This window comes from Lagenorhynchus albirostris, chromosome X (genome assembly GCF_949774975.1).
Source record: "Lagenorhynchus albirostris chromosome X, mLagAlb1.1, whole genome shotgun sequence".
In the NCBI taxonomy this organism is placed as follows: Eukaryota; Metazoa; Chordata; class Mammalia; order Artiodactyla; family Delphinidae; genus Lagenorhynchus; species Lagenorhynchus albirostris.
Genome location: NC_083116.1, coordinates 56,158,600 through 56,181,909, shown reverse-complemented (window position 1 = coordinate 56,181,909; position 23,310 = coordinate 56,158,600). Strand labels below are relative to the sequence as shown.

Below are 23,310 nucleotides of genomic sequence, written 5' to 3'. Positions count from 1 at the left end.
AGGAGAGTGGTCTCTAACTTCTTGCTGTCAATTTCCAGATAGTTGCTCAAAGACCAGTTACAAATAAACTTGAAATGTTGATAACAAGATCAGCAATTGCATCCTGGAATAAAACAATGATTTTACAAAAGAATTTCAACAAATAGGAATAAGGAAAAATTTCTGAAGCCATCATTCTACCTTGAATACTTCTTAGAACTTGTTTTTCTATAGTTCTGTCTTTTTACACTTGATTTCTCAGTCTGTAGACCCATGTTTCCAAAACAATGTGGCAAGGACTTTGTAATTAAGAATTGGCAGTGTAGGAAATAAGATCAACCACTTAAAATTTGCCAAGTCATACATAGAAATGTTTTGACACCTTGTAGAAAATGTTGCAAAAGTCAAATTCCTGTGCTTCTGGAAACCGATTCTTTCTTTTGGTATGTGTAACTGGAAATTGGAAGACCATATAGGAGACATGTCAATTAATAATAAACCTATAAAACAAAAGCTTGCAAATACAGTTATTTCCAAAGTAGTAGAGAAACGTCACAGAACTAGTGTTCTTCAGAAAATAACAAATACAATGAAATATTATAATTAATTTCAAATCTAGTAATGATATTTTATTGCATTTTGTTGAATAGAATTAACATTAACAGCATTTAAAAGGTATCTTATTTGATATTTATATAAAAAGGTACTAAGTACAAAATGCAAGCACAGCTATGCTTAGTTTCTGATTAAAAAAAAAAATGCCTAACCTGCAGAGTGAGAAATGGAAAACTTTGTGTTTATTGGTTTGGTTTTCCTGTTTGTTACTATTTTTGTTATTTTTTCAGGTTCCTGTTTTTTAAGTTAATATTACACAAATGAATGTGTTACACAAGATGGTAATAAGTATCTACAACTCCTTATTAGCTTACAGAAATGAGTGAAATGTGAGCCTATGATCCCTTGACTCTATTACCACAGTTTGATATGGAAGGAAGTAAAACCATCATTTTGAGACTCTTGGAATACCTATTGTATGGAAATATAAAAATGTCTATGGGAAGTTGCAGACAACTACAATAATAGTAAAAACTATTATTTTTGAATACCTGATCCTTGATTGGCATTTTGCAAACATCATTTCTAATCCTCACAATAATGCTACAAGATAGATTTTATTACCCCAGTTTTGCAGATGAGGAGACTAAGGTCCCTAAGATTAGATAGCCAAGCCAAGGGCAAACATCTAGAACTAAGGGAAAGGGAATTATTACTCAAATTTTGTGTTCCTTTTTGCTATACTGCCACTATTTTAGATGAAAGAACAACAACAACAACAAAACTGACCCCTCTCTTTGAGGGTTTTAGAATATATTTAAAATTCAGGGTGAGCACTTAGGAGCAAAAAAAGAAAGAAAGAAAAGAAAGAAAAAATAAGTAAAGCAAAAACATTAAAGTGGTAGCATTTATCTGTATAAATGAATGTTACATTTAAAAACATATCAATTTACATTCTTAAAAAAATTTCTATATGCATGCCTTTTCTTACAGTGTGTTGTTTCACTTATCTTTTTAAGATACTTTTTGAACTTTCACCTTTTGATGTTTAGGAAATACAGTACTTCCTCAGTCTTTAATTACCTTTCTGACTCATACAATTAACTTGGAATTAGTTGCTAAATATAGGTATCAGACAAGTGGCTGGAGTTAACTATAACTCCTACTGTGTATATTAAAAGATTCATCAAAAAATTCTAAGTATGATCACAGAGTCAAAAATTTTAAATGGTCAAATGGTAAACTGTGGGCTTTTGTGAATACAAGGTTTTCAGTAACCTTTCATTTATTATAAACAATGAATTCTGAGAGACAATATGGCAGGGGACAAATTAAAAGTTAATATAGTGATTTTTATTTCATTTTAAAAATAGATGGAGGAAATCACTACATCAGATATATTCACAGCAGGAACTATCATGTTCCAAACAATACTACAAAGTTTGGCTGGTTTTGTTCTCTCTTGAATAGATCATAAGTTAGGGTTGAATAGGAGCTTTGAAATGAAATAAAAAACAATATTTGCAAAGTTTAAGTGTAGAAGATCGATATACACAGAAAAATTATGAAGTGAGTCCTAAAGAGGGAGATTAGTAAAAACAAAAAAATCTAAGTTTTCCCATCAAATATAGAGCTGCCATAATAAGCTACCTAGAGGATTTACATTTTGATTAGTTGGAGCAATTGTGGAAGTAGGCAAATGGGCTAAAGAAATTTTCAGAATTCAAGATACAGAACTACAAGTCATATATATTCATAGATGCAAATAGTAGATATGGGGTAAATTTATCTTTTATATTTTATCTAATGTCTGGAAAAAATTAACTTGGCATGAAGCAGCCTTCATCATTTCAATGTAAATCTTCAACATACAGCTGATTTATGTAGCCTTCTACAATTTCCTAATTACTTCACCATTAATAACTCCATAATCTTAATAATTAGTGCACCCTAACCTTCATTTCCTAATCTAAATTGGCTTTTTGGTAAATTCCACTAATGAAAAGAGTTCAAAATGAAAATTTAAAATAGAAAAGAGTGGATAGGAAGATAGATGTGGGAAGATTGGAATGAAGAAGTGGAAAGATATGAAAACAGATAGAGAAAATTGACTGCTTGACAGAGTGAAAGTAGATGTGAGTTTGTTTGTAGGTATTCCAGTTGTAACAGTATCATCCAGAGACATTTATTATATAAAAGCTAGGTGGTGTTATTTGACCTCTCAGCAATAAATATAGTCAATAGAGTGATTGCTATCTGTAAATCAGCATTCAGCCAAATCCACATTGTCAATGAAAGATGCAGGGATTAAAGAGAAAGAGTAAATGAGTGCCTGTATATTTGCATGTTTTTATTGTGAAAATCCAAACTCTTGAGACAAAAATACTTATAGTGCACTATTCACCAGAAAAGACCTAAAAAGATATAAACACTGTTTCCATTAGTCCAATATAAAAAGAAAAACTTTCAGAAGCAGCCATAGACATAATATACACTCTGCCTAAATCCTTATACTGTAGCCTTATAATTTGCCAGTGAAAAGGCTTCAGATATTAACTGTTTTCATCTTAACTAATGGATTATATTTTCTCCACAAATCTCCCAGTAGAACAACAGAAGTATTTTTGCTTATTCCTATGGTTAGCATTGTGAAATTGGGTTGAAATTCCCTAAATCTGTCACAAGCTGTCTTAGGTACGCTATGAATGTGAATCGTCTAACTCTTTCATTTCTTACTTTGGTAATTAGAAACTTTCCTGTTGTGCAGAATCAATTTTTATTAAAAAATAACAGCAGGTATTGTTGATGACTGGTAAAAAGCATTGCCTACAGGAGTAATAATTTATTATGAAGTAGTGACAATTTACTATGGCAGTAGTGACAGTATACTCTGGTAGTAAACTTGGTATTTCAGTAATTGAGTAGAAAATTGAACTTTTATTAGCACATAAAGAAGGTAATACCTCAGAATTGCATTATTAATTATAATACATAAATAATATGAATATAAATAATTATGTTATTAATTATAATCCTTTGTGTTACCATCATGGAACATTAAGTGAATCAACACTGAAGTTCCATTTAAAAGGAATTTTCATTCCTGTTCTTTTAGTCGTTTGTATTTTAAATCAACCCCCCCACACACCAAACTAAAAATAAAAGGTCATAAATTAGTATATTGAATGGTTATAGGTATGTAAACAGTCAGTAATAGATTCCGAAGTAATTTTTGGTTGTAAAATATGGTGTTTGACACCTGTGTTAGTACTACCAATAGCTTATTATAGCCATTATAAGCATATAAACTATATATATTAAGTAAACTATTTTATTCTGACTCCTCCATTTGGATTCAGAAGTGGTGAAATATCCTTACCTTACCTCCCAGGTTGGAGAATCATCTGGGCTACTTATTTTAATTTGAGTTGCAATCACTGATCCTATGCTATAAATGATAGATACATAAATATAATATGAATGATGCCAATTAAAATTTTTATACAAGCAGTTTTTACCATTGTTCAACATTTTTTAACAGGTACCACTACAATTGAAAAATATGACCTCAGGACAAACAGCTGGTTACATATTGGCACCATGAGTGGCCGTAGGCTTCAGTTTGGAGTTGCTGTTATTGATAATAAGCTCTACGTCGTGGGAGGAAGAGATGGTTTAAAAACTTTGAATACTGTGGAATGTTTTAATCCAGTTGGCAAAATCTGGATGGTGATGCCTCCCATGTCAACACACAGGCATGGCTTAGGTAAGAGCTTAATGTTACATAGTTTCTAAAGAATGTACAGTTAGTAGAGCTTTTTAAAAATTAAATTAAGCTGGAATACACTAACTGATATGTATAAAATAGATAACTAATCAGAACCTGCTGTATAGCACGGGGAACTCCACTGTAGAGTAGAAACTAACACAACGTTGTAAAACAACTATACCCCAATTAAAAATAAATAATAAAGGTCATCCATCTAAAAAAAAATTAATTAAAATAAAATTAAGCTGCACATCACTGAGATTTAGCCAAACGCTTAGTGAAAATGTTTCCAAAATGCTGAAAAGCATAAGCAAATGATAAAAGACTGTGAAAGTTTTTCTTGTTTCAGATGTCATACTTGCTATAATCCTATCTCCATTCTACCAGTATTTTAAAGGGGTCCCACTTCAGGAAGGATAAAAACTTTTAGAAGGAATACATTGTTGAAGAGCACGAAACTACAACAGGGAGTTTTTTGTAAACTCAATTTAGAGAAAAGAACACTTGATAATGGAGAGACATTGTTTCTTTGTTTCATTGTTTCAAGGGACTAGTTTCTAGTGTCCCTTCACATAAGAAGCAAAACTATATTTAGGCAAAAGCCTTAGGATACAGTTTGAAGGCAGAAATATTTAGAAAAAAAACACTTTGGTTGAGAGTAGCTCTAAATTATACTTAATCCAGAGGTTCCAAAAAAGTTTAAGAAGGAATGGAGACTTCTGGAACAGTGGGGAACTTTGATTCTCCTGTGTATTTGTCAAGTTATATCTTTCTTCATGCTAGACTCCGTACGATTCAATAACAGAGTTTCTTAAAAAAAAAAAAGCTGAACAATTGCATTGTTCTTTAAGAACTGAATTTTACACAGATAAAGCATGCCATATCCAGGACTGGTATTATTTGCCCCAAAATATCTGATAAATTATCTATATCAAATGATAGACTATGTAATTATTCAGCTCACTTCTGTCAGTGTGATGTTTAGAAAACATATCTTACAGAGAAATCAGAGCAAATTGTTAAATTCTAATTGATATTACTAAAGAGATAGGAGAGGTGATGAGGGTATACCTCCGAGAGGCGGATTGAGATGGTGAAGAAGGTAAGGTGGGGAGGAACCAGTTATGTGAATTCCCAGAGCAGATGAGAAACAGAAAGGGGCTATTTATAGTATCTACTGGAACAAATTTCTAACTAAACCTCAAAAATCCTTGTCTACTTAGTTATCTCATGGGAATTTTTTTATCCCTATAATAAAAATCAGGGATTAGAAAGACCTATCACAGTTAGCCTACAATTCTAAGATTCATCTAAGATTCAATATCATACCTCATCTATCACTTACATTTGAAAAATAACTTTGAAATTATGCCAGAAAACAAATCAGCTTCCCTTTTCTATTAATCCTGAGAAAAGTTGTGTCCCACTACTTCCTTTGACTTCAGCATTACAACCATGATACCCTAACTATGCCTGAAAATTTCCTAGGGTTAAAAGACCATATTAATTTTTATATCAAGATCAGTAAATTATTAATTAAATGATTATTTACAAAACCATTTAAGAGATACAAACAAATTTTTAAGCAGTCAGTTCCTTGAAAAATGAAACAACATCCATTGTGTGTGGCCTACCTAGGTGAGCCCTCATGCTATTTTTACACTTTAGGCGTAGCCACACTTGAAGGACCAATGTATGCTGTTGGTGGTCATGATGGATGGAGTTATCTAAACACTGTAGAAAGATGGGATCCTGAGGGACGTCAGTGGAATTATGTGGCCAGTATGTCAACTCCTAGAAGCACCGTTGGTGTTGTTGCATTAAACAACAAGTGAGTAAACTCAAGCATGCATGCTTTTGCTCCCATTTCATGTGGTACAGCACTTCAGTGATGTGATCCACCAATCAATAAGCATTCCCGGTGACCAGGACATCCTAGCTATTGATAGTAGAAGGCCTTTGTTGGAACTCTCCCTTCATTTTGATGGAAAATATTTATCTAAAATGAACATTTAATTAAATATCCTGTAGTCCTTTGCTACTCCAGTGTGGTCCTGAGACCAGTAGCATCAGCATTACCTGAGATCTATTTAGAAATGCTGAATCTTAGCCCCAGCCTAGACCCCCTGAATCAGAATAGACATTTTAACAAGATCCTCAAGTGATTTGTGTGTACATTAAATTTGAGAATCAAACAAGTTCCAATCTTACCCTCAGGAAGCTACCATTTTTTACATTATAACTTATTCTTGACTTATCAAAATTTTGGTAAGTCTTTGTAATAGGCCAAGTCTCTTTGTTCTTTACCATTCACTCTCCTGAGTATTTTAGAATTACAACTAGTACCACCTTTCTGAATCTTTCCCTCTTCCTGATCGCTTGCCTATAAGAGAAGCTAATATATTGAAACCCAATGATGTTAGAGGTTTCTACGAGCTTGAATTGTTCTTCTTGCAGGTAATTATGTGCTTTCTGACAAGGAACCTTTGGAGCTAATGACCAGCATATAGGAAAGACTTGAATGATGAAAAATTCAGACACCAGGATGGGTCAGTGGCAGGAGACAGCCTTGTATGTCTGTACTGACTATGCATATGCATAAAGCCAATATCTCATCACATAATTGGGTTCAGTAGAAATTTCAATACAATTTCAAGTAAAATTCAATTTCAATTTTAGCACCTTGTGCAAGGAGCAGGAAATGTCTATAGTTAAGAGGAGACCCAGACTTACAGTGTCTTAGAGATTAAAATTCTCCTAAATCTGATTATCTCTTGCCTAACCTGAATGATATCAGGCGACTCAGTAGCAATCTCCTACCTTTTACAGAAGAAGCTGAAATCATCGAATCTGACTAATTTAATTTTGTCTTTCTGACTTGCTATTGTTCACAATTGAGCATGAAGGGCAATTATAGACATATAGTTTAATAAATGTTTATCTTCTTTATTGATGCAGGATTAAATTTAAATTAGATTAAAAATACTGCTCATCAAAAGAATTGGCATTTAAAATTTATGAAAGAAATGTCATAGCCAATATATCTTTCTAGGAAAAAAATCTGGTTTCTAGGTTTTATTCTATTCCCCTCGTTACTTATTAAATTAATATCTTCTTAGTTACAAATTTTTTTTACACTAAATAAAATAGTTCATAGAAAACAACAGGGATTCTAATGCTAAGCAATTAAACCTAGCTAAAATTGTAAGGTTGCCATAGTTGGGTTTTGGAAACATCTTACCTTTCTCTAAAAATGTTTAGCTTTATTGAGGTTTAACTGACAAATACTACCAACAATTTTGAAATCTCCCTTCTTTCTCTGTACTTCACTTCCAGTGGGATCCTTTAATCTATTATATCATGTCAAAGTAACTTTCACAAAAATGATGAAACAGAGAGGTTTAGGGTAAGGTAGACCTTAACAAATGCCTTTAGGTAACTATCCATTCACAAATTCAGGCCATTCACTGTGAAATACTAAGGGAGTAGAACACACAGTTCAATGCTTTGCACAAGGTTCTGTCACTTTCATTCTATGCACAAATTTACACACACACACACACACACACACTTCTGTCTTTTTTCTAGGCTATATGCTATTGGTGGACGTGATGGAAGTTCCTGCCTCAAATCTATGGAATACTTTGACCCACATACTAACAAATGGAGTCTGTGTGCTCCAATGTCCAAAAGACGTGGAGGTGTGGGAGTTGCAGCATACAATGGATTCTTATATGTTGTTGGGGGTCATGATGCCCCTGCTTCTAACCATTGCTCCAGACTTTCTGACTGTGTGGAACGGTAAAATATTCCTTTTTATTCATGTATTTATTTGGTTATTTGTTTTTATCAGAAATAAGAAGGATTTTTAAGCTACCAGAAAGTAGTCTTACAAATAAGTATTAATTCTTACAGCGGTATAATCCTTTGTAAAGTTGTACACTTACTCCTAGGCCTGAAATATTGTGAAGAAATCCTCCTTATGCATTCCAGATTCATCATAAGAAATGTATAAAAAGAATGTGTTGTTTTATCGTTTGATAGTCACCCTATAAAATGAGACAAAAAAATGTAAGAATAAATAAATTTTATTACAAGCTATGTCATTCAACTATTTACCAGCTCAAATCAAAATAACTTTACTGTTTTGAAAACAAAATCAATCCTCAAAGGATGAAGGCTTATCACTACAAAATAAACTGAAAGATTTCCCAAAGAGAAGTGTTAATAATGTTTTGAACAATGACTCTATTGCATTAAGTATTTAATTTCCCAAAGGTAACTTCTTTGAATGGGAGACATTCATCTGGACAAATAAAGCGCACTGTGTTTTTTTAAATGTCAGTCATATTACTTTGTTGTTTTACCATTCATATTCCCTTTCAAGATAGAAAAATATATATCTATATGCACAAACATAACAGTTGATAATATTAACCATGTTCCAGTGACAAATTTACAGTCAGTAAAGTTATCAGAATTCAGAAGACAGAGATCAATACGAATGGAGTCCTCAAGGGAAATTCATGAACAAGATAGAATTTGTACTTTGTAGGCATAAAAAAGAATGGAGGGAATTTCAGGTCTAGGAAAAAGCACAGCCAAAACCCTGAATATAAAGGAGAAACCTTCATAGATATGAGCAGAGACTTTAGGTTGAAACAATTTGGAAGAAAAATTCAAAAACACAATTAAGCACCAGATTTTCTGATAGCCTGAAATGTCAAGGTGGAAACTTTTGGATTTCATCTTGTAGGCAAAAGGATAATTAAATTTGGAGAAATGGAATATCACAAAGAAAATAATTTGGGGGAAATTGATTTACAGTGATATGTAGGATATAATGTAGGGAAAAAAGACTAAAGGAAAGAATACGAATATTATTTTTTCTTCTGAAAAGCATAATTGATGATGTTAATACTTCATTTCTTATAGGGAATAATTGATTTATGATAGACTTTTTCCTTTTTTTTCTGTTTTTTAAAGTTTAATCATAAGTGACCAGCTCCCTGCTACTCAGTGTATATCTGGAATGCTTTTCCTGAGATTGGATCTTAAGAGATGCAAACAAATTTTAATTTAACATTATGCAAAACATAAGAGAGTTCAATTACTGTCTCAATATATAATATATTATAGTCAAATATATGTGACACTGAGATTATCCATATCAGTTTTCCCCAAAGTTAGCAAAGTAGTAGTTGATCACCTCTTCATTATGCTAGATATTTTTAGTGTGGCAAAACATACATCACATAAAATTTACACTTTTAACCATTTTTAACTGCACAATTCAGTGGCATTAAATACATTTACATCGTTGTGAAAACATTACCATCATTCACCTCCAGAAATATTTTTTTCATTTCCTCAAGCGGAAACTCCATCCTTATTAAAAAACAAATCCCCATTCTTCCCTCACCTCAGTCACTGGCAGCCACCATTTTACTTTCCTTTTCTATGAATTTCATAATCCTAGGTACCTCATAAAAGTGGAATAATACATAATCCTTTTGTGTCTGGCTTATTTTACTTAGCCTAGCAATAATTGTTCAAGTCTCATCCATGTTATAGCATTTATCCAAATTTCCTTTCCTTTTAAAACTGAAAAATATTATATTATATGTACATACAGCATCATTTTCTTTATCCATTCATTTGTCAATGCACAAATGTGTTGCTCCACCTTTTGTCTACTGTGAATAATGCTGCTAGGATATAGGTGTACAAATATCTGTTTGAGTCTTTGCTTTCAATTCTTCTGGGTATATACACAGAAGTAGAGTTGCTTTATCATATGGCAATTCTATTTTTAAATGTTTTATTTTTAACATCATTATTGGAGTATAACCATTTTACAATGGTGTGTTAGTTTCTGCTGTATAACAAAGTGAATCAGCTATACGTATACATATATCCCCATATCCCTTCCCTCTTTCATCTCCCTGCCACGCTCCCTAGACCATCCCTCTAGGGGGTCACAAAGCACCAAGCCGACCTCCCAGTGCTGTGCTACTTCTTCCCACTAGCTATCTATTTCACATTTGGTAGTGTATATATGTCCATGCCACACTCCCACTGTGTCCCAGCTTACCCTTCCCCTCCTCATGTCCTCAAGTCCATTCTCTACATCTGCATCTTTATTCCTGTCCTGCCCCTAGCTTCTTCAGAACAATTTTTTTTAATTTAGATTCCATATATATGTGTTAGCATACGGTATTTGTTTTTCTCTTTCTGACTTACTTCACTATGTATGACCGACTCTAGGTCCATCCAACTCACTACAAATAACTCAGTTTCATTTCTTTTTATGGCTGAATAATATTCCATTGTATATATGTACCACATCTTCTTTATCCATTCATCTATCAATGGACACTTAGGTTGCTTCCATCTCCTGGCTATTGTAAATAGTGCTGCAATGAACATTGTGGTACATGACCCTTTTAATTATGGATTTCTTAGGGTATATGCCCAGTAATGTGATTGCTTGGTTATATGGTAGTTCTATTTTTAGTTTTTTAAGGAACCTCCATACTGTTCTCCATAGCAACTTTATCAATTTACATTCCTACCAAAAGTGCAAGAGGGTACCCTTTTCTCCACACCCTCTCCAGCATTTATTGCCTGTAGATTTTTTGATGATGGCCATTCTGACTGGTGTGAGGTGATAACTCATTATAGTTTTGATTTGTATTTCTCTAATGATCAGTGATGTTGAACATCCTTTCATGTGTTTGTCAGCAATCTGTATAACTTCTTTGGAGAAATGTCTATTTGTGTCTTCTGCCCATTTTTGGATTTTTTTGTTTTTGTTTCTTTGAAATCGAGTTGCATGAGCTGCTTGTATATTTTGGAAATTAATCTTTTGTCAGTTGCTTCATTTCCAAATATTTTCTCCCATTCATAGGGTTGTCTTTTCATCTGGTTTATGGTTTCCTTTGCTGTGCAAAATCTTCTAAGTTTCATTAGGTCCCATTAGCTTCTTTTCCTTTTTATTTAGATTTCTCTAAGAGGTGGGTCAAAAAGGATTTTGCTGTGATTTATGTCTTAGAGTGTTCTGCCTATGTTTTCCTCTAAGAGTTTTGTAGTGTCTGGAATATAAACATTTAGGTCTTTTATCCATTTTGTGTTTATTACTGTGTATGGTGTTAGAGAGTGTTCTAATTTCATTCTTTTATGTGTAGCTGTCCAAATTTCCCAGCAACACTTATTGAAGAGGCTGTCTTTTCTCCATTGTATATTCTTGCTTCTTTTATCAAAGATACGGTGTCCATATGTGCGTAGGCTTATCTCTGGGCTTTCTATCCTGTTCCATTGATCTATATTTCTGTTTTTGTGTCAGTACCATACTGTCTTGATTACTGCAGATTTGTAGTATAATCTGAAGTCAGGGAGCCTGATTCCTCCAGCTCCATTTTTCTTTGTCAAGATTGTTTTGGCTATTTGGGAACTTTTGTGTTTCCATACAAATTGTGAAAATTTTGTTCTAGTTCTGTGAAAAATGCCATTGGTGGCTTGATAGGGATTGCATTGAATCTGTTGATTGCTTTGGGAGTACAGTCATTTTCACAGTGTTGATTCTTCCAATCCAAGAACATGGTGTATCTCTCCAACTGTGTGTATCATCTTTAATTTCTTTCAGCAGTGTCTTATAGTTTTCTGCATACAGGCCTTTTGTCTCCTTAGGTAGGTTTATTCCTAGGTATTTTATTCTTTTTGTTGCAAAGGTAAATGGGAGTGTTTCCTTAAATTCTCTTCCAGATTGTTCATCATTAGTGAATAGGAATGTGAGAGATTCCTGTGCATAAATTTTGTATCCTGCTACTTACCAAATTCATTAATGAGCTCTAGTAGTTTTGTGGTAGCATCTTTAGGATTCTCTATGTATAGTATCATGTCATCTGCAAACAGTGACAGCTTTACTTCTTCTTTTCCGATTTGCATTCCTTTTATTTATTTTTCTTCTCTGATTGCTGTGGACAAAACTTCCAAAACTATGTTGAATAATAGTGGTGAGAGTGGGCAACCTTGTCTTCTTTCAGATCTTAGTCGAAATGTTTTCTGTTTTTCACCATTGAGAATGATGTTGGCTGTGGGTTTCTCATATATAGCCTTTATTATGTTGGGTTAAGTTCCCGCTATGCCTACTTTCTGGAGAGTTTTATCATAAATGGGTGTTAAATTTTGTCAAAATATTTTTCTGCATCTATTGAGATGATCATATGGTTTTTATCCTTCAATTTGATAATATGGGTATCACATTGATTGATTTGCATATGTTGAAGAATCCTTGCATTCCTGGGATAAACCCCACTTAATCATGGTGTATGATCTTTTTTATGAGTTGTTGGATTCCGTTTGCTAGTATTTTGTTGATGATTTTTGCATCTATGTTCATCAGTGATATTGGCCTGTAAATTCCTTTTTTTGTGAAATCGTTTTCTGGTTTTGGTATCAGGATGATGGTGGCTTCGTAGAATGAGTTTCAGACTGCTCTTTCTCTTACTATATTTTGGAAGAGTTTGAGAAGTATAGGTGTTAGCTCTACTCTAAATGTTTGATAGAATTCGTCTGTGAAGCCAACTGGTCCTGGGCTTTTGTTTGTTTGAATATTTTTAATCAGAGTTTCCATTTCAGTGCTTGTAATTGATCTGTTTATATTTCTTCCTGGTTCAGTCTCAGAAAGTTGGGCTTTTCAAAAATTTGTCTATTTCTTCCTGGTTGTCCATTTTATTGGCATATAGTTGCTTTTAGTGATCTCTCTTGATCCTTTGCATGTCTACAGTGTCAGTTGTTACTTCTCCTTTTTCATTTCTAATTCTGTTGATTTGAGTCTTCTCCCTTATTTTCTTGATGAGTCTGGCTATTTTTTTTATCAATTTTATTTATCTTCTCAAAGAATCAGCTTTTAGTCTTATTGAACTTTGCTATTGTTTCTTTCATTTCTTTTTCTTTTATTTCTGTTCTGATTATTATGATTTCTTTCCTTCTGCTAAGTTTGGGTTTTCTTTGTTCTTCTTTCTCTAATTGCTTAGGTGTAAGGTTAAGTTGTTTTTTTGAGATTTTATTTGTTTCTTAAGATAGGATTTTATTGCGATAAACTTCCCTCTTAGAACTGCTTTTGCTGTGTCTTGTAAGTGTGGAGTCATCGTGTTTTCATTGTCATTTCTTTCTAGGTAGCTTTTGATTTCCTCTTTGATTTCTTCAGTGATCTCTTGGATATTTAGCAGTGTATTGTTTAGTCTCCATGTGTTTGCCTTTTTTACAGTTTATTTTTCCTGTAATTGATATCTAGTCTCATAGCGTTTTGGTCAGAAAAGATACCTGATATGACTTAAATTTTCTTAAATTTACCAAGGCTTAATTTGTGACCCAAGATATGATCTATCCTGGGGAATGTTTCATGAGCACTTGAGAAGAAAGTGTATTCTGTTGCTTTTGTATGGAATGTCTTATAAATATCAATTAAGTCCATTTTATTTAATGTGTCATTTAAAGTGTTTCCTTATTTATTTCCATTTTGTATGATCTGTCCATTGGTGCAAGTGGGGTGTTAAAATCTTCTACTGTAATTTTGTTACTGTTGATTTCCCCTTTTATGGCTATTAACTTTGGGCTTAGGTATTGAGATGTTCCTATGTTTGGTGCATATTTACAATTGTTATACCTTCTTCTTGGATTGATCCCTTGATCGTTATTTAGTGTCCTTCTTTGTCTCTTGTAGCAGTCTTTATTTTAAAGTCTATTTTGTTTGATATAAGAATTCCTACTCCAGCTTTTTTTGCTTTCCATTTGCATGGAATAACTTTTTCCATCCCCTCACTTTCAGTCTTTATGTGTTCCTAGGTCTGAAGTGGGTCTCTTTTAGACAGCATATATACGGGTCTGGTTTTTGTATCCATTTAGCCAGTCTGTCTTTTAGTATGAGTATTTAATCCATTTACATTTAAGGTAATCATTTATATGTATGTTCCTATTACCATTTTCTTAATTGTTTTGGGTTTGTTATTGTAGCTCTTTTCCTTCTCTTGTGTTTCCTGCCTAGAGAAGTTCCTTTAGCATTTGTTGTAAAGCTGGTTTGGTGATGCTGAATTCTCTTTACTTTAGCTTGTCTGTAAAGTTTTAATTTTTCCGTTGAATCTAATGAGATCCTTGCTGGGTAGAGAAATCTTGCTTGTAGTTTTTTCCCTTTCATCACTTTGAATATATCCTGCCACTGCTTTCTGGCTTGCAGAGTTTCTGCTGATGGTCAGCTGTTAACATTATGGATATTCCCTTGTATGTTATTTGTTGCTTTTCCCTTGCTGCTTTTAATTTTTTTTTGTATTTAATTTTTCATAGTTTGATTAATATGTGTCTTGGTGTGTTTCTCCTTGGATTTATCCTGTATGGGTCTTTCTACCCTTCCTGGACTTTATTGACTATTTCCTTTCCCATATTAGGGAAGTTTTCAACTATAGTCTCTTCAAATATTTTCTCATTCCCTTTCTTTGTCTCTTCTTCTTCTGGGACCTCTATAATTTGAATATTGGTGCATTTAATGTTGTCCCAGAGGTCTCTGAGACTGTCCTCAATTCTTTTCATTCTTTTTTCTTTATTCTGCTCTGCGATAGTTATTTTCACTCTTTTGACTTCCAGTCACTTTTACTTTCTTCTGCCTCAGTTATTCTCCTTCTAGAGAATTTTTAATGTCATTTATTGTGTGGTTTCTCATTTTTTGTTTCCTCTTTAGTTCTTCTATGTCCTTGTTAAATGTTTCTTGTGTTTTCTCCATTCTATATCCAAGATTCTGCATCATCTTTACTATCATTACTCTGAATTCTTTTTCAGGTAGACTGCCTATTTCTTCTTCATTTGTTTGGTGTGGTGGGTTTTTACCTTGCTCATTCATCTACTGCATATTTCTCTGTCTTCCCATTTTGCTTAACTTACTGTGTTTGGGGTCTCCTTTTTTCTGGCTGCAGGTTCATAGTTCCCATTGTTTTTGGTGTCTGCCCCCTATGGGTAAGGTTGGTTCTGTGGCTTGTGTTGGCTTCCTGGTGGTAGGGACTGATGCTTATGTTCTGGTGGGTGGGCCTGGACCTTATATTTCTGGTGGGCAGGGCTGCGTCTGGTGGTGTGTTTTGTGGTATCTGTGAAATTAGTATGATTTTAGGCAGACTTTCTGCAAATGGGTGGTGTTGTGTTCCTGTCTTGCTAGTTGTTTGGCATGGTGTGTCTAGCACTGGAGCTTGCTGGTCATTGACTGGAGCTGGGTGTTAGCATTGAGACTGAGATCTCTGGCAGAGCTTTCGCCATTTGATATTACATGGGGCCAAGAGTTTTCTGGTGGACTAATATCCTGAACTCGGCCCTCCCACCTCAGACTCTCAGACCTCACACCTGGCCAGAACACCAAGACCCTGTCAGCCACACAGCTCAGAAGAACATGTAGAAAAAAAAATAAAATAAGAAAATAAAATAAAGTTATTAAAATTAAAAAATTAAAAAATATTGAAATAAAAATAAAAACAGTTTAATAAAAAATATGAGAGCAACCAAACCAATCAACAAATCCACCAATGATTACAAGCACTAAAACCTATACCAATATAAACATGAAATCAGAATCTAGTCAGTCGCATACAGCAAACCCAAAGTCAACTGTTGCTCCCAAAGTCCACTGCCTCAATTTTGGGATGATTCATTGTCTATTCAGGTATTCCACAGATGCAGGGTACATCAATTTGATTGTGGAGATACAATCCACTACTCCTGAGGCTGCACAGAGAAATTTCCCTTTCACTTCTTTGTTTGCACAGCTGCTGGTGTTCAGCTCTGGATTTTGCCCCGCCTCTGCATGTATGTCACCCTTGGGCATCTGTTTTTCACGAAGACAGGAGGGAGTTAAAGGGAGCAGCTGACTAGGGGACTCTGACTCACTCAGGCAGGGGGAGTCAGGGGTACGGAATGCACAGTGAGCCTGTGGTGGCAGAGACCAGTGTGATATTGTAACAGACTGGGGCATGCCATGTGTTCTCCTGGGGAAGTTGTCCCTGGATCATGGGACTTTGGCAGTGGTGGGCTGCACAGGCTCCTGGGAGGGGAGGTGTGGATAGTGACTTATGCTTACACACTGGCTTCTTGTTGGCTGCAGCAGCAGCCTTAGAATTTCATGCCTGTCTCTGTTGTCCACACTGATAGACGTGGCTCGCGCCTGTCTCTGAAGCTTGTTTAAGCAGTGTTCTGAATCTCCTCTCCTCGTGCACCCCAGAAAAATAGTCTACTGAATCTTAGGCATTTCCAGACTTTTTCCCATACTCCTTCCCAGCTAGCTGTGGCGCACTAGCACCCTTCAGGCTGTGTTCACGCAGCAAACCCCAGTCATTTTCCTGGAATCTGACCTCTGAATCCCGAGTCTCAGCTCCCAGCCCCCACCCGCCCCAGCAAGTGAGGAGACAAGCCTCTCAGGCTGGTGAGTGCTGGTCAGCACTGATCCTCTGTGCGGGAATCTCTCTGCTTTGCCCTCTGCACCTTTAGCTGTGCTCTCCTCTGTGGCTCCAATGCTTCCCTCCCACCTACCCCCCATTTCCACCAGTGAAGGGGCTTCCTAGTGTGTGGAAACTTTTCCTCCTTCCCTGCTCCCTCTCAGAGGTGCATGTCCCATCCATATTCTTTTGCCTCTGTTTTTTTCTTTTTTTCTTTTGCCCTACCCAGGTACATGGGGAGTTTCTTGCCTTTTGTGAAGTCTGAGGCCTTCTGCCAGTGTTCAGTAGGTGTTCTGTAGGAGTTGTTCCACATGTAGATGTATTTTTGATGTATTTGTGGAGAGGAAGGTGATCTTTACGTCTTATTCCTCTGCCATCTTGAAGGTCCTCCCTATTTTTAAATGTTTGTGGGACCACCATACTGTTTTCCATTTCAGCTACACCATTTTCTATTGCCACCAACAAAACAGAAGTATTCAGATTTCTGTACATCTTCACCAACATTGTTTTCTTTTGTTTTTCATGGCTATCCCAATGGATTTGAAGTAGTACCTTTTTGTGGTTGTGATTTGAGTTTCTCTAATGATTAGATATGTTGCACATCTTAACAGGTGCTATTGGCCATTTTTATATCTTCTTTATAGAAAGGCATATTCCAGTCTTTTGCCCATCTTTTAATCAGGTTGTTTTCCTTTTTGCTGTTGAATTATAGAAATTCTTCATATATTCTCTATATTAACCCCTTGTCGGATATGTGATTTGCAAATTGTTTCTTTCATTCCATCAGTTGCTTTTTCATTCTGATGATAGCACACTTTGATGTGCAAATTTTTATATTAAATCCTATTTATCTATTTTTTTCATACATTGTACTTTTAGACTCATATCCAAAAGATCATTTCAAATCCAATGTTATAAATAATTTCCCCTATGTATTCATATAAGAATTTTACTGTTTTAGGTCTTATGTTCAGGCCTTTGATCTGTTTGAGTAAATTTTTTATATATGGAGTACGGTAACGATCCAACTTCATTATTTTATATGTGGATATCCCATTTTCCCATCAGCCTTTGAAGCAGCTGGAACAACAGTCCTTTCCCCATTGAATCTTCCTGGCCCCAATGTCAAAAATTATTTGACCATGAATGTGAGGGTTTATTTCTGGGCTCTGTATTCTATTTCATTGGTAACTACATCTGTTATCATGCCAGTACCACACTCTTTATTACTGTAGTTTTCTAATAAGTTTTGTAATCAAGAAGTGTGATATGTCAATCTCTCTCCATCTTTTTTCAAAATTATTTTGGCTACTCTGGGTATCTGAGATTCCATATGGGTTTATAATGGATATTTCTATTCCTGCAAAAAAATGTTATTGGGGTTGTGATAGATGTTGCATTGAATCTGTAGATCACTTGGGTGATATTGACATCTTAACAACATTGAGTCTTCTAATCCAGGAACACGTGGTATCTTTCCACCTATTGGTGTCTTCTTTAATTTCTTCCTTTCCAGTGTGGATGCATTTTATTTCTCTTCTAACTCTAACTAGTAATTCAGTATTATGTTGAATAGAAGTAGTGAAAATTCTTATTATTGTCTTGTTTTTGATCTTAGAGAGAAAGCCTTCGGTCTTTCCCCATTGAATATGATAGATCTGGGTTTTCCACATATGGCCGTTATTATGTTGAGTTGGTTTCATTCTATTCCTGCTTTGGGTAGGGTTTTTAATCATTAAAGGGTAATGAACTTTGTCACATAATTTTTCTGCATAAGTTGAGATAATCATATGTTTTTCCCCCTTCATTCTGTCATTGTGGTGTGTTGCATGGATTGATTTTCGTATGATAGCCCATTGTTGCATTCCAGGAATAAATCCCACATTATTATGATGAATAATCAAATTAATAATGCTGGTGAATTCAATTTGCTAGTTTTATGTTGAAAATTTTTTGCATCAGTATTTATTAGGAGTATTGGTATGTAGTTTTCTTATAGTGTCTGGCTTTGGTATCAGTGCAATGCTGGCCTTATAGAATGAGTAAGTGTTACCTCTTCTCTAATTTTTTGGAAGATTTTGAGAAAAAATGGTGTTAATTCTTTTCTAAATCCAAAGTAAAATTCAACAGTAAAGTCATCTGACCCTAGGCTTTTCTTTTTTGGGAGATTTTTGAATACAGTTGACCCTTGAAAAACATAGGTTTGAACTGCACAGGTCTACTTAGATGTACAGTTTTTTTTCAATAAATACGTACTACAGTACTATACAATCCTTGGTTAGTTAAATCCAAAAATGTGGAACCATGGATATGGAGGGAGGACTGTAAAGCTATACACGAATTTTTGACTCTACATAGAGTTGGTGCCCCTAACACTCATGTTGTTTGAGGATGAACTGTACTTTGTTGGGATACTTTTGATCTCCTTACCATTAGAGGTCTATTCAGATTTTCCATTTCATCTTAAAAATAGAAATTTTCTAATGGTTCAATCTTGATAGGTTGTGTGTTTCTAGAAATTTGTCCATTTCATGATGGTTAATCAAATTGTTAGTGAACAATTCTTGATAGTACTTTTATAATCCTTACTTTCTGTAAAATCAGCACTAATTGCTGCCTCTTTCATTTGATTTTATGGGAGTTTTGTCTTTTTCTCATACTCAATCTAGCTAACAGTTTATCAATTTTGATGTTTTGCAGAACCAACTCATAATTTCATTGATTTTGTCTATTGTTTTGTTTTCTCTATATTATTTATCTATGATCTAATCTCTATTATTTCCTACCTTATACTAGCTTTGGGTTTAGTTACTCTTCTTTTCTAGTTTATTAAGGTGTAAAGTAAGGTTTTTTGCAGGGTTTTTTGTTGTTTTTCTTTTAGTATTTTGGGGTTTTTTTTTTACATATTTATTGGAATATAATTGCTTTACAATGGTGTGTTAGTTTCTGATTTATAACAAAGTGAATCAGTTATACATATACATATGTTCCCATATCTCCTCATTCTTGAATCTCCCTCCCTTCCACCCACCCTATCCCACCCATTCAGGTGATCACAAAGTGCCGAGCTGATCTCCCTGTGCTATGTGGCTGTTTCCCACTAGCTATCTATTTTAGGTTTGGTAGTGTATATATGTCCATACCACTCTCTCACTTTGTCACAGCTTACCCTTCCCCCTCCCCATATCATCAAGTCCATTCTCTAGTAGGTCTGTGACTTTATTCCCATCTTACCCCTAGGTTCTACGTGACATATTTTTTCTTACATTCCATATATATGTGTTAGCATATGGTATCTGTCTTTCTCTTTCTGACTTACTTCACACTGTATAACAGACTATAGGTCCATCCAACTCACTACAAATAACTCAATTTCATTTCTTTTTATGGCTCAGTAATATTCCATTGTATATATGTGCCACATCTTCATTATCCATTCATCCAATGATGGACACTTATGTTGTTTCCATCTCCTGTCTATTGTAAATAGAGCTGCAATGAAAATTTTGGTACATAACTGTTTATGAATTATGGTTTTCTTAGGGTATATGCCCAGTAATGGGATTGCTTGGTTATATAGTAGTTCTATTTGTAGTTTTTTAAAGAACCTCCATACTGTTCTCCATAGTGGCTGTATCAATTCATATTCCCACCAGCATTGCAAGAGTGTTCCCTTTTCTCCACACCCTCTCCAGCATTTATTGTTTCTAGATTTTTTGATGATGGCCATTCTGAATGGTGTGAGGTGATATCTCTTTGTAGTTTTACTTGCATTTCTCTAATGAATAATTATGTTGAGCATTCTTTCATGTGTTTGTTGACAGTCTGTATATCTTCTTTGGAAAAATGTCTATTTAACTCTTCTGCCCATTTTTGGATTGCGTTGTTTGTTTTTTTGCTTTGGAGCTGCAAGTGCTGCTTGTTAATTTTGGAGATTAATCCTCTGCCAGTTGCTTCATTTGGAAATATTTTCTCCCATTCTGAGGGTTGTGTTTTGGTCTTGTTTATCGTTTTCTTTGCTGTGCAAAAGCTTTGAGGTTTCATTAGGTCCCATTTGTTTATTTTTGGTTTATTTCCATTTCTCTAGGAGGTGAGACAAAAAGGATCTTGCTGTGATTTATGATATAGTGTGTTCTGCCTATGTTTCCTCTAAGAGTTTGATAGTTTCTGGCCTCACATTTAGGTCTTTAATCCATTTTGAACTTATTTTTGTGTATGGTGTTAGGGAGTGTTCTAATCTTATAGTTTTACATGTATCTGTCCAGTTTTCCCAGCACCACTTACTGAAGAGGCTGTCCTTTCTCCACTGTACATTCCTGCCTCCTTTATCAAAGATAAGGTGATCATATGTGCATGGGATTATCTCTGGGCTTTCTCTCCTGTTCCATTGATCTATCTTTCTGTTTTTGTGCCAGTACCATACTGTCTTGATTACTGTAGCTTTGTAGTGTTATCTGAAGTCAGGGAGCCTGATTCCTCCAGCTCCGTTTTTCTTTCTCAAGATTGCTTTGACTATTCGGGATCTTTTGTGTTTCCATACAAATTTTAAATTTTTTTGTTCTAGTTCTATGAAAAATGCCAGTGGTTGTTTGATAGGGATTGCCTTGACTCTGTAAATTGCTTTGGGTAGTAGAGTCATTTTCACAATATTGATTCTTCCAATCCAAGAACATGGTATATCTCTTCACTTATTTGTATCACCTTTAATTTCTTTCATCAGTGTCTTATAATTTTCTGCATACAGGTCTTTTGTCTCCTTAGGAAGGTTTATTCCTAGATATTTTATTCGTGTTTTTGCAATGGTAAATGGGAGTGTTTTCTTGATTTCACTTTCAGATTTTTCATCATTAGTGTGTAGAAATGTCAGAGATTTCTGTTCATTAATTTTGCCTCATGCTACTTTACCAAATTCATCGATTAGCTCTAGGAGTTTTCTGGTAGCATCTTTAGTATTCTCTGTGAATATTATTATGTCATCTGCAAACATTGACAGCGTTACTTCTTCTTTTCTGATTTGGATTCCTTTTATTTCATTGTTTTCTCTGATTGCTGTGGTTAAAACTTCCAAAACTATGTTGAATAAGACTGTTGAGAGTGGGCAACCTTGTCTTGTTCCTGATCTTAGTAGAAATGCTTTCAGTTTTTCACCATTGAGGATGATGTTGGCTGTGGGTTTGTCATATATAGCCATTATTATGTTGAGGAAAATTCCCTCTATGCCTGCTTTCTGCAGGGTTTTTAACATAAATAGGTGTTGAATTTTTCTCAACCTTTCCCTGCATCTATTGAGATGACCATATGGTTTTTCTCCTTCAATTTGTTAATATGGTGTATCACATTCATTGATTTGCATATATTGAAGAATCCTTGCATTCCTGGAATAAACCCCATTTGATCATGGTGTCTGATCCTTTTAATGTGCTGTTGGATTCTGTTTGCTAGTATTTTGGTGAGGATTTTTGCATTTATTTTCATCAGTGATATTGGCCTGTAGTTTTCTTTCTTTGTGACATCCTTGTCTGGTTGTGGTATCAGGGTGATGGTGGCCTTGTAGAATGAATTTGGGAGTGTTCCTCCCTCTGCTATATTTTGGAAGAGTTTGAGAAGGATAGGTGTTAGCTCTTCACTAAATGTTTGATAGAATTCACCTGTGAAGCCATCTGGTCCTGGGCTTTTGTTTGTTGGAAGATTTTTAATCACAGTTTTAATTTCAGTGCTTGTGATTGGTCTGTTCATATTTTCTATTTCTTCCTGATTCAGTCTTGGCAGGTTGTGCATTTCTTAGAATTGTCCATTTCTTCCAGATTGTCCATTTTATTGGCATAGAGTTGCTTGTAGTAATCTCTCTTGATCTTTCGTATTTCTGCAGTGTCAGTTGTTACTTCTCCATTTCCATTTCTAATTTAATTGATTTGATTCTCCTCCCCTTTTTCTTGATGAGTCTGGCTAATGGTTTATCAATTTTGTTTATCTTCTGCAAGAACCAGCTTTTAGTTTTATTGATCTTTGCTATCGTTTCCTTCATTTCCATTTCATTTATTTCTGATCTGATCTTTATGATTTCTTTCCGTCTGCTAACTTTGGGTATTTTTGTTCTTCTTTCTCTATTTGCTTTAGATGCAAGGTTAGGTTGTTTATTAGAGATATCTCCTTTTTCATAAAGTAGGTTTGTATTGCTACGAACTTCCCTTTAGAACTGCTTTTGCTGCATCCCATAGGTTTTGGGTCATCATGTCTCCATTGTCATTTGTTTCTAGTTATTTTTTGATTTTCTCTTTGAATTCTTCAGTGATCACTTTGTTATTTTTTTTTACATCTTTATTGGAGTATAATTGCTTTACAATGGTGTGCTAGTTTCTACTCTATAACCAGGTGAGTCTGTTATACATATACATATGTTTCCATATCTCCTCCTTCTTGTGTCTCCCTCCTTCCCTCCCTCCCTATCCAATACCTCAAGGTGGTCACAAAGCACAGAGCTGATTTCCCTGTGCTATGTGCCTGCTTCCCACTAACTATCTACCTTACATTTGGTAG

At 34.8% G+C, this 23,310-nt stretch overlaps 1 protein-coding gene across 1 annotated transcript in view; it reads left to right on the top strand.

Annotated features, from left to right (window-relative positions):
• KLHL4 (kelch like family member 4) overlaps positions 1-23,310 on the top strand; it is a 114,936-nt gene that overhangs the window by 74,725 nt on the left and 16,901 nt on the right. Inside the window, exons 7-9 of the mRNA XM_060137403.1 lie at positions 4,076-4,300; positions 5,972-6,134; positions 7,892-8,104. Of these exons, the coding sequence (XP_059993386.1) occupies positions 4,076-4,300; positions 5,972-6,134; positions 7,892-8,104 (601 nt within the window). The remainder of the gene's footprint in view (positions 1-4,075; positions 4,301-5,971; positions 6,135-7,891; positions 8,105-23,310) is intronic.